A 13,049-nucleotide genomic window follows, 5' to 3' on the forward strand; every position below is an offset into this window, starting at 1 on the left:
ACATGTCACCATGTGCCATTGTCCAACCCCCTTTACTAATGTTGAAAATTTTGCTTAACCAAACATTTATTAACCAAGAAGACCGAATGCAGTGTCACATAAAAGATACAACACAATATAATTAGAAGAGTTATACTAATGAAGAAACAGAACTAACTAGTGACCACCAGACACAGATCCTCATATCTAATAAGTCACTGAGTCACCATAATTTACAACCTCTAAAAATCTTGTCGGGCTAGGATGTGGGGGCCAGGGCAAGGGATTTCGGGGAAGAAACAGTAAAAGGATTTGGATTTGGGGGAACAGGAACCTGAACAACACCTTCCAGCATTTGACTAACCTTTCTCATGGTTGGTCTCAGAGAAGAGTCTTCTTGAATGCACCAAATAGAGATCATTACAAACTTTTCTACGTTCTCCCTATCATTCAAGGCTTCCTCATCATTTTCAACTAATAAATCCAATCTCTTCTCCAGAAAGCAATCTGTGACCCAATCAGTAAGAATGGCTTTATCTCCTCCCCATCTTTCTACATCCTCCACATTTCTCCTGCATGTTATGATTTCCATAAGCAACACACCAAAACTGTACACATCTACTTTTGCAGTAACCTTATTGTTTCTGAACCATTCGGGAGCAACATAACCTTTTGTCCCCCGAATGTTAGTTTGGGTTCGACTCTCATTCATTTTCAGAAGTTTTGCCAACCCGAAATCTGAGATTCGGGCATTGTAGTAATCATCAAGAAGTATATTCTGAGGTTTGATATCGCAATGAATGATTTGAGTGCTACATTCTTTGTGTAGGTAAGTGAGGCCACGAGCTATGCCTAGGGCGATCTTGATTCTCTGGCTCCAACTAGGCGTCAGATCGCCGAAAAGGAAGCTTGCTAGAGTGCCATTGCTCATGTACTCATAAACCAGGATTTGATGTTGTTCCTCATTGCAGTAGCCAAGTAGCCGAACCAAATGTTTATGGTGCGTTTGGCCAATCGCAGTTACCTCGGACATGAACTCTTTTCCGGAATCATGAGCTACTCGATCTAACTTCTTCACTGCAACAATGTTTTTGGAACCCACTGACGTTATTATTATTTCCCCTTTATATACAATTGCAGAAGCACCTCTGCCTAGTTCTTCCTTGAACCCATTTGTAGCTTCAACAAGCTCCTTATAGGAGAAGTGACATAGATTTGATTGCACTGAGGTTTTTGTAGGTGTAATTTTCTTGATTTTGGCCTTGTAAATGAAGAAGAACCCCAAACAGGCTGCAGTGATGAGAAGAAAATTGATGAACACAGAGGTACCCAAAAGGACTGAACCTGCAAGGATCAAGGCTCCTTGATCCTTCTTCTCTGCTGGAAACTCTTTGAAAGGAGAAACAAAATCTGCTTTCCTTACTTTGATGAAACCTATTAGATCTTTATTGGTGTCTCTGACGCCATTAGACATTGGCAACCTCTTCTTCCAGCACCCATTCTGTGCAAAAACAGCAGCATCGCATAAACAATCATTCAAACAAGCCATTTTGCACTCTTCTTTAGAAGTACAAGGACTAATGCCCTCCCTGTCATTAGCCGGCCAATCCGTATCAGGTACCTCAATAAGATCATAGAGATCTTCATATGAACCCTTCCCCTTCCCTGCAGCTGGGGGTTCATCACAGGTAGGCGGAACGAAATCCGGCTTGCAACTCCCATATTTATCACTTGGATCAATGAGTGAATAATGTGGAGGGCACTCACAGGATGGTCTGTTGTTAGCATCAACCGAGCACACACTGTTATAACCACAAGCTCCACCGCCTAAATGAGCTGAATTCTCATCTCCAAAAAACATTGCATAACAAAAATTGTCCGGTTGGGGCAACGGTCGGGACCATATAGAGGTCCAGGTTTGGTTACCCCCGGAAGAATTATTATTATTCTTAGGAATACGATACAGGCTGAGCACTCCATCAAAGTCTAGAGTGAGTCTGAGATAAATCTCAGGGGAGCTGGAGCGGGGCGGGGAGAGTTCTGTCGTGGCGTTGCTTCGTTTGAGTATAAGCAATGAACCATCTGAACTAAATATGAGTTTCAACCCAGAATTTGTCTTGTTTGCAGGATCAGAAGTCTGGCTGCTATAGTATTGTCTGTCAATAAGTGAATTTTTAGGAAGGGTTTTGGTTAAAAGCACCAAATCCCCATCATCTTGCATATGAAGGTAGAATCTACCTTGAGAGAAATTGGCTTCAGAGCGTCGAGAGGCGAGCATGGTGCCAATGGGCATCTCCTGGGTGGGCGACAAAGTATCAGTTGGATGGGAAAAGGTATCCCACACCACTGTAGAATCCCTTCCCACAAGGACAAGATTTCCGGTATCATTCAGAAACCCATGATCAACTTGACTAAATTCACTTAAACCATCAGGCTTCCATAGCTTGTTGCCTTGAGGGTCACGGAGAATCAGCCCAGAATCAGCTTCAAGCCCCACAGTTGATCCTGCCGGAACAGCAGTAGAAGTATTAGCATGCCAAACAATGGTACGCTCATGTAGCTTGGCATACCATATGCATAGCAAGAACTCATCTGTGGCTTGAATCTGCTGGAATCCAAATGCAAAATCGCCAGAAGGTGATGAGACCCATGGTTTGGTGGTGGCTGTAGTAGTTGCTGTAAGGGTGCTGCCAACACCAATAGTATTGTTGTTTTGAGCAAAAGTGTGGAATGGAAGGAGGAGAAGCACAGAGAAGAGAAGATGAAGAAGATTAAGGGGGTACCCCATTATTATATTGCAAGAGCGAGCTGAGCAAATAAGGAAAGCAAAAAGCTAGCTAGCTCGCTAGGGCAATAATGGAGAAGCTAGGTAGCTAGGAAATGAGCATCATTTATATAATTATTATGTTATGCATGTAATAATAACGTTTCCCATTCCTGACTTCTTGTTATTGAGAGACGTCCCATAATAAACTATTGACTTTGTCAAATTGAATAAATTTTCATTATTAATTAATAATAGAGACTTCACTGGAATTTGCATGTTGAAACTCTCACATCAAATTGGAGAATAGTCAGAATACTTACATTATTTGAAATCTTCAAATATAAAAACGCGGTATAATAATTATTAAGTGGGACAAATTTCAGTACATTGTGAATTTCACCTGTATTTCAAATGACAACATCTCAACAGTCTCTTTAATCGTGATCGATGACGTAAGTTAGATTTTAGATTTTTCATAAGTATTAGAGTTTACTCATAACAAAATTTTCAACCTTTAATATTATATATTGATTTAAAAGTATTTTTATTTTTATCAAAAGTATCACATTTTTTCTCATAAATAACTGTTTAACTCTAAATATTAAATTTTAATGTAAAAGTATTACATTTTTCCTCAAAAGTATTATACTTCTTCTTATAAGGTATCTCTAATGTAAGGAGAAAAGAAAGAAAGAAAGATATAAGGAAAAATGTAATACAGTTATTTATAAGAAAAAAAAAGTATGAATTACATTCACATGCAAACACCCTTAAAATAAAAACATGAGGACAAAAATCAGCCATGGGATTAGGGAATACGAACGACATAGATTTGCACAGATAATAGGAACCAAATAAGGTAAGGCAATTAAAAAAAGGGTAATAATGGTAATACATGTAACATCTAAATATGGATTAAATTTGATTATGATATACAGCACGATCCAAGGAATATTTTCACCCGTGCGATGCACGGAATGGAATTGTTGTAATATATTAAGAATATTTAAATTGATATATAATAATTTAAGAGTTAATTTCACCAGAGGTCACTTATCTTTCGTGACAATTCCAAATTTAATTCTAGACTATAGTTATTAATTATTACGATTTATTCTATGTTATAATTGTTACGTTAATATTCTTACTATTACTATTAACACTTAATTACTTTTAGATATTATTATTAACCGAGTCAAAAGTTATGCTTTGCCGAACTTTTGACACTTTACAACTAAAAAAAAAATAAAAATTAATCAAGAATAGAGAGATTATTGTACGAAATCAATATATTTTATTAGGAAGAGGGATTTTTTAGGAATTGGGCGGGAAGTTAAAAGTTCAGGATTTTGTTTTTATATATAGTATAGATAGATTACAATAGGAATTGTATTACATTATTTTATAATATTAGAATAGAATTTTAACCCAGAATTATTGTACGAATGAGAAAGTAGAAATCAATATTTTTTATTAAGAAGAGAAATTTTTTAGGAATTGGGCGAAAAGTTAAAAGTTCAAGATTTTGTTTTTATATATAATATAGATTACACACTACATTAGTTATTGGACACCATCATCATCCAAACTCCAGAATCCGACGAAGCGTTTAGGCGTGAACATGTCCAAGCACGTACTGTCGACATGGAGGCTGCAGAATCAGGTAAGGAATTCGGACTGAGAAGCATCATTATAGAATGTGTTTGATATTGCGGATTAGTGTTTTATTGGGCGTTGCAAAACCACGAGGGAAGGTACTGGTTGCATTGCGGAAAAAAAAGAGCTTGAATAACTTAATATTTGCACCAACTAAATATGAGACATTAGGACTGCAGTCAGATAGTGCCGTAGCACATATAATATTCGTGCACACACTTATGTGCCGTCGTGCATGTACCTGGGGCTCTTTATGACCGTGTTCACTGGAAAAGGGAACTCTGTGTGTGGATTTTTTATGCGTTGGGAAGAAAATTATGAGTTGCAGAATAGTGAGAAACAAAGACTGAACTGAATTATAGGAACACACGAACCCCAGCATGATATGGTGTGCAACGCCTAATAATAGTGTGTGCACCGGCGTCACACAGTACACGACTGAACTGTGGTAAATGGAGAGACAAAGTCTAGCATGATGTGGTGTGCATTGAGTGAAAACTGGTTGTGCACCGGAGACACATATTACATAGTGATAGCATTGCGGTTGATGTATAGATAATTTTTAGTATTTTCTGGTGTCCAATGATCCCGAAAATTGTGTGCGCCTGGGACATATTTGGTCGTTGCACGTTTCAGGACTAAATGCTTAGCCCTAAGTAATAAGGCTAGCTGCCACATTTGTGGCAGAGTGGCAGCGGGCCAAAATTACTTTTTACTTTGTTTATTTATTTATTTATTTTTAATTTTAGGCATTTAGCTATGGAAGCAAAGCTAGTTTATTTCACAAGTGTCCTTACAATTGTTATATCGTGGACTAGGGTCCACAGTGCGCTGTGGACCTTGGTCCAATACACAGAATTCATGTTCATAATGCATATAATTCATATTATAATACACATACATATAAACACGATATAATGAACATGAATTATGTGTATTATGAACATAATTTTTTTGTATTATATAGCTGAGGACACATAAATACTAAACATAATACAAAGAATTCATGTTCATTATATCGTGTTTATTTGTATGTGTATTATGAACATGAATTACGTTCATTACGAACATAAATTCTGTACCTTATGAAGTGAAATTCTGTGTATTGAATCAGGGTCCACAGTGCACTGTGGACCTTGGTCCAATACACAGAATTCATGTTCATAATGCATAGAATTCATGTTATAATACACATAAACACGATATAATCAGGGACGGAGCTAGAAAACTTGAGTTTGGGGGGGGGGGGGGGGGGATGTAGTAGAGAAAATTTACAATGTTAGTCGACATTATAATTAATCGTACCATATTATTATATATACCATACATTATTGTGATTATTATTGATAATAATTTCTAATTATACTATGTGTAATAAAGTATGAAATACATAATTATATGAGTACGATCGACACATGTGTCGATCATTACTTTATAAATTTTTCACATAATACAAAATATAATAACAATAGCAACAACATTTATTAAATATATATTGTCTCTTAACATCAAATAAAAAATTTTGTCAATTATTTTGTCACCAAATTTTTTCATAATTAACTGATATTCATTTTACTGATTAACTGAATATTTCAAATATTGAGAGATAAAGACAAGACGAATTAAACATTCAATATTAATTTTTGTCAATTTCAAAACTAATCATTTAAATTTTTAAACTAGCAAATGTACATCTTAAAAATGTAAATAAATAATTAAAACACACAATAAATCACTAATTAATTAATCAACATAACTAATAAAATCAAAGCATATATCTTTGATTTGGAGATTTTTTAAAATTAAAATGTATACTTGATGCTCTTCGTTATTAAAAATTAAAATTTTGATAAAAGAAATAAGATAATAAAGAAAAATTGTGACTTTAATTATTTGATTTATTTTTTTTATTTAATGAAAAATAGTGAACTTTAATATATATTTTGAGTTCATTTAATATAAACATAATAGATTGTTTTATTTTAAAAAAATTAGAGAGGGGTCAAAAGTATATTTTATCTCTACTATATCAAAATATATATATATATATATATATATATATATATATATATATATATATATATATTTGCTAAAAAATTTAAGGTGGGGGTGGGGTGGGGTAGGGGGGCCAGTGCCCCCTCCTACTCCATAACGTAGCTCCGCTACTGGATATAATGAACATGAATTATGTGTATTATGAATATGAATTTTGTGTATTATATAACTGAGAAAACATAAATATTAAACATAATACAAAGAATTCATGTTCATTATATCGTGTTTATGTGTATGTGTGTTATGGACATGAATTCTTTGCATTACGAACATAAATTCTGTACCTTATGAAGTGAAATTCTGTGTATTGAATCAAGATCCACAGTGCACTATAGACCTTGGTCCGTGATATAAATTGGCGTGTCCTTAAAGCTTGGCCAAGTGGACTTTCGTTTTATGTATTTAACATGAAAGAAAAAAATCACAAAAATAACGTACAAACTCCAATAGGAGTTGCATTTTTTTAACCATAAATACAAGCCCCAATAGAGTTTTTCATAGGGATGTCCAAAATTGAAAAAATATCATATTTTTGTCTACTACTTTAACATATGTCATATTTCAATCAAAACCCCCATCTCTTCTCTTCTAATATTCTCATTTTGTGTGTCCAACTCCTTCAGGACTATATAATTTATTCCCTTATTTTCTCTCAAATTATTCTCTCTTTTCTTTGTGGTTCTACACTTCTACCCATCATCTATTATTTTATTCACTTTACTATTATTATAATTTTAAATTTTAAGTTTAAATCAAAATTTTTTTTTTTTTGAGAATAATCAAAATAAATTTAAACAAAAAATAAAATAAATTTTAAATTATAAAATATAATTTCATAAATTAATCAAACAATAGACTGAAATATATGATAATTTGGAACAGGAGAGGACGATAGTTAGAAGACACAGGGATGTAAAAACTGAAGCTTTTCTGGAGTGCTTCTTCTCCCAATGTTTCATTAAACTGAAAGCCAAATTATCATATATTTCCAAGATGTCTTCTTCACATGCATGGCTGAACTTAAATACACAAACGAAAGGCTAAACAGAACCTATCCTAGAAAATAGGAAAGAAAAACTAAAAGGAACGTTATAGTAACGTTAACAATCAGAAAAAGTAGGAAATGTATATTGAAAATATCCCTAAGCTGCCACCTATTTCTTCCGTCTTTGATAAGTCCTACCAATGAAAGTATCATACTAACATACACACAAGTGCACCAGGTCTCAGATTCAGGGGTAAGAAATGTGGTTCTGTAATTTATATGACAGTTAAGATGGATAATTTCACAGGAACTTGAGGCTTCCCAAAATGATCTCTATTGAAAGGATTGATCGAATTGTCTTTTTAGCAGCAACTTCCGGTGATTCTAATTGGGAACAAGAAAATGGAGAAATATTATCAGCAGTGTGTAGTTATCATAATCTCATCCCGTTAATTCCGAATGCCCTCAAGGTGTTTGATGTACCGCCTCAGAGACCTGGAAATCAGGCATTATTCAACTCTGTGCTGGAGTTCAAGATCAATGAGTTTTTCAGTTTATCTGCTTGCTTCTTTCATTAATTTTATTTTCTACTTTTTGACAGCTAACTAACATTGATTGAAGAAGTAATCATGATTCATGAGCAATTGGATTGAAATGTAGGCTGGCATACAAGTGACCTGTCATGATTGCGTTTACCATGTTGGAAACCACAATCTTACCCAAAGAGCATTTGAAGCTGGCCTCTACCTGTCTGGATTAATGTTTACTTAGATGCCTTACAGGTACATATTTTATACATTACACTAGTTTGCTGTTTTCCATTTCCCACCAGCATATTTTTACTTCACCATGGTGTTAATACCTTTGATAAGATATACTATTCTTTTCCCGGAGTTGAAAATGACAATGCCTGAATAGGAAAATTGACACAATGCTAATCTGCCTTTAAAAGTTAAGAGAATGAGATGTTCCAAAGCAGCTGGCAGTTGGACTCCAGTGTTATTTGAAGATTTCAAATGTTTTACGGTTCCACCCTTCGTGAACTATTCCCAGAATTTCTAACTGCTAAAGTTCTCTGGTCTCTCTGGTAGTCTTTCAATATTTTAGGACTTCTCCTTTCCATTTTGAAAAGAATGAGTTTTGGCCTTCTGTCCCTTCTAATTTTGGATCAAAAGTTCAACATGTTGCCAGTGTCATATATTGAATTTCTTGAAATACTTAATAACTTTATCCTCCATCAAGAAAGAATGGCCCTTCAAGTAAACAAATATTAGGCATTTTGGTTCTTTAATGTTCATGGCAACAGAGAAGCATCATATGAAGTATAATAGTAATTACAAATAAATTGATTGATGTTACTTATGGGAGAAAATGTAATTCTTCTTATGGAGAGTGTAATTTTTCTTATGAGAAAAAATGCGATACTTTTGATCAAATAAAAAAAGTAATACTTTTAAATCAATATGTAATATTAAAGGTCGAAAAATTTCTTATGAGTAAATTCTAATACTTTGAAAATTCTAACTTACGTCATCGATGAGACTCTTACATAGGAAATTTTGTCATTTGAAATACAGGTGGAATTCACAATATACTGAAATTTGTCCCCCTTAATGATTATTATACCGCGTTTTTGTATTTGAAGATTTCAAATGTTTAATTATTCCGACTTTTCAAAAAGTAAAAAAAGTATTCTGACTATTCTCAAATTTGCTGTCAGAGTTTCAGACTTCCAAATTCCACTGAAGTCTCTATTATTAGTTTATTATGGGACGTTTCTCAATAACAAGAAGTCAGGAAACGTTATTATTACATGCACAATTATATAGATGATGCTTATTTCCTAGCTTCTTCATTGTCCTAGCTAGCTAGCTTTTTGCTTTCCTTATTTGCTCCCTCTTGCAATGGGGTACCCCCTCAATCTTCTTCATCTTCTCTTCTCTGGGCTTCTCCTCCTTCCATTCCACACTTGTGCTAAAAACAATAATAATAATGCTACTATAGGTGTTGGCAGCACCCTTACAGCAACTACTACAGCCACCACCAAACCATGGGTCTCATCACCTTCTGGCGATTTTGCATTTGGATTCCGGCAGCTTCAAGCCACTGCAGATGAGTTCTTGCTATGCATATGGTATGCCAATCTACATGAGCGTACCATTGTTTGGCTGGCTAATACTTCTACTGCTGCTCCGGCAGGATCAACTGTGGGGCTTGAAGCTGATTCTGGGCTGATTCTCCGTGACCCTCAAGGCAACAAGCTATGGATGCCTGATGGCTTAAGTGAATTTAGTCAAGTTGATCATGGGTTTCTGAATGATACCGGAAACCTTGTCCTTGTGGGAAGGGATTCTAGAGTGGTGTGGGATACCTTTGCCCATCCAACTGATACTTTGTTGCCCACACAGGAGATGGCCATTGGCACCATGCTCGCCTCTCGACGCTCCGAAGCCAATTTCTCTCAAGGAAGATTCTACCTTCAGATGCAAGATGATGGGAATTTGGTGCTTTTAACCAAAACCCTTCCCCAAAATTCGTTTACTGATAGAAAGTACTACAGCAGCCAGACTTCTGATCCTGCAAACAAGACAAATTCTGGGTTGAAACTGATATTTAGTTCAGATGGTTCATTACTTATACTCAAAAGAAGCAACGCCACGAAAGAACTCTCCCCGCCCCGCTCCAGCTCCCCTGATCTTTATCTCAGACTCACTCTAGACTTTGATGGAGTGCTCAGCCTGTATCGCATTCCAAAGAATAATAATAATTCTGCCGGGGGTAACCAAACCTGGACCTCTATATGGTCCCAACCGGACAATATTTGTTATGCAATGTATTTTGGAAATGATAATTTAGGCGGTGGAGCTTGTGGCTATAACAGCGTGTGCTCGGTTGATGCTAACAAGAGACCATCCTGTGAGTGCCCTCCACATTATTCACTCCTTGATCCAAGTGATAAATATGGAAGTTGCAAGCCGGATTTCGTTCCGCCTACCTGTGATGAACCCCCAGCTGCAGGGAAGGAGAAGGTTTCATATGATCTTATTGAGGTACCTGATACGGATTGGCTGGCTAATGACATGGAAGGCATTAATCCTACTACTAAAGAAGAGTGCAAAATGGCTTGTCTGAATGATTGTTTATGCGAGGCTGCTGTGTTTGCAAAGAATGGGTGCTGGAAGAAGAGGCTGCCAATGTCTAATGGCGTCAGAGACACCAGTAGAGATCTAACAGGTTTCATCAAAGTAAGGAAAGCAGATTTTGTTCCTCCTTTGAAAGAGTTTCCAGCAGAGAAGAAGGATCAAAGAGCTTTGATCCTTGCAGGTTCAGTCCTCTTGGGTACCTCTGTGTTCATCAATTTTCTTCTCATCACTGCAGCCTGTTTGGGGTTCTTCTTCATTTACAAGCCCAAAATCAAGAAACTTACACCTACAAACACCTCATCAGTGCAATCAAATCTGTGTCACTTCTCCTATAAGGAGCTTGTTGAAGCTACAAATGGGTTCAAGGAAGAACTAGGCAGAGGTGCTTCTGCAATTGTATATAAAGGGGAAATAATAATGTTAGTGGATTCCAGAAACATTGTTGCAGTGAAGAAGTTAGATCGAGTAGCTCATGATTCAGGAACGGAGTTCATGTCCGAGGTAACTGCGATTGGCCAAACGCACCACAAACATTTGGTTCGGCTACTTGGCTACTGCAATGAGGAACAACATCAAATCCTGGTTTATGAGTACATGAGCAATGGCACTCTAGCAAGCTTCCTTTTTGGCGATCTGACACCCAGTTGGAGCCAGAGAATCAAGATCGCCCTAGGCATAGCTCGCGGCCTCACTTACCTACACGAAGAGTGTAGCACTCAAATCATTCATTGTGATATCAAACCTCAGAATATACTTCTTGATGATTACTACAATGCCCGAATCTCAGATTTCGGGTTGGCAAAACTTCTGAGAATGAATGAGAGTCGAACCCAAACTAACATTCGGGGGACAAAAGGTTATGTTGCTCCCGAATGGTTCAGAAACAATAAGGTTACTGCAAAAGTAGATGTGTACAGTTTTGGTGTGTTGCTTATGGAAATCATAACATGCAGGAGAAATGTGGAGGATGTAGAAAGATGGGGAGGAGATAAAGCCATTCTTACTGATTGGGTCACAGATTGCTTTCTGGAGAAGAGATTGGGTTTATTAGTTGAAAATGATGAGGAAGCCTTGAATGATAGGGAGAACCTGGAAAAATTTGTAATGATCTCTATTTGGTGCATTCAAGAAGACTCTTCTCTGAGACCAACCATGAGAAAGGTTAGTCAAATGCTGGAAGGTGTTGTTCAAGTTCCTGTTCCCCCAAATCCAAATCCTTTTACTGTTTCTTGCCCGAAATCCCTTGCCCTGGCCCCCACATCCTAGCCCGACAAGATTTGTGGAGGTTGTAAATTATGGTGACTCAGTGATTTATTAGATATGAGGATCGTGTCTGGTGATCACTAGTTAGTTCTGTTTCTTCATTAGTATAACTCTTCTAATTATATTGTGTTGTATCTTTTATGTGACACTGCATTTGGTCTTCTTGGTTAATAAATGTTCTTTCAACAAAAATTTGGTTAATAAATGTTTGATTCTTAGCCAACAAAAATTTACCCTTAGATACAATGCATGTATTGATTGGGTATGAAATTGTATGGTTATGCTATAATAATATTCTTAGAAGGAAATTGTTGGATGCCAAATGGTAAAACTATATTCTTTTTTATATCAATTGCTTGAACTTCTTTGATGTTTTTTTTTTTTTGTTGACAAAATCCACACTTTAAAAGAGTGTGACTCTTCCCATCACATTACAGTCAAAATCCACACTAGAACGCGAATCTACTCTAACTATACTCAAATGGAAGTGTACCCTAGTGAAAATTATACCACAAAATGATCACTTTAAATGTTATTTTAAGCAAAATTTTCAACATTAGTAAAGGGGGTTGGACAGTGGCACATGGTGACATGTGGTGACCACAAGTGGGTGGATTCCTTGTAAAAATTATGCTAACATTTTTGACAAATTTAGGAAGTGCTCTCTTTGTTCAAGTTCACTAAAAACATTATAGTTGAATGATCAAATATAGTAGTGTTGTAGTTTTCAAAAAATTATATATATATATATATATATATATTTCGGATTAGGTGAGGACCTATCCTTAGGTGAGGACGTGAGGACTAATCTGATCCTTTCATTTAATTAAGCCAACGGCTGTGATTTAATTATATGCAATGAATTTAATTTTCGTACTCAGTTTGTTGTGCATTCTTTCTCAGTTTGTTGTGCATTCTGTGTTTGTTTGTTGTGCATTCTGTCCCAGTTTGTTGTGCATTCATAGTGTGATTGTTGTGCATGCATCCCATTTTTTGGGCAGCACGTTTTTGTTGTCGTAGCCTTTAGATCACTCAAAATGGATGATCTGGATTAGTCCTCACGTCCTCACCTACGGATAGGTCCTCACCTGATCCGGAACCTCTATATATATATATATATATATATATATATATATATATATATATATATATATATATATATATATATATATATATATATATATATTAAAGCAAAATGATT

General features: G+C 35.8%; 2 protein-coding genes across 2 annotated transcripts; one reads left to right on the forward strand and one right to left on the reverse strand.

Moving 5' to 3' along the window:
* Positions 1–238: 238 nt before the first annotated feature.
* On the reverse strand, positions 239–2,823 carry LOC109159840 (G-type lectin S-receptor-like serine/threonine-protein kinase RLK1). The gene has a single exon (XM_019307952.1). The coding sequence runs from the start codon at positions 2,765–2,767 to the stop codon at positions 239–241; it is 2,529 nt and encodes an 842-aa protein (XP_019163497.1). The 5' UTR covers positions 2,768–2,823.
* A 6,383-nt stretch (positions 2,824–9,206) lies between these two features.
* On the forward strand, positions 9,207–12,022 carry LOC109159741 (G-type lectin S-receptor-like serine/threonine-protein kinase LECRK3). Its single transcript, XM_019307852.1, has one exon. The coding sequence runs from the start codon at positions 9,347–9,349 to the stop codon at positions 11,849–11,851; it is 2,505 nt and encodes an 834-aa protein (XP_019163397.1). The 5' UTR covers positions 9,207–9,346; the 3' UTR covers positions 11,852–12,022.
* The last annotated feature ends 1,027 nt before the right edge of the window (positions 12,023–13,049 follow it).

The sequence above is a fragment of the Ipomoea nil genome, unplaced genomic scaffold (assembly GCF_001879475.1).
Source record: "Ipomoea nil cultivar Tokyo-kokei standard unplaced genomic scaffold, Asagao_1.1 scaffold2845, whole genome shotgun sequence".
Lineage (NCBI taxonomy): Eukaryota > Viridiplantae > Streptophyta > Magnoliopsida > Solanales > Convolvulaceae > Ipomoea > Ipomoea nil.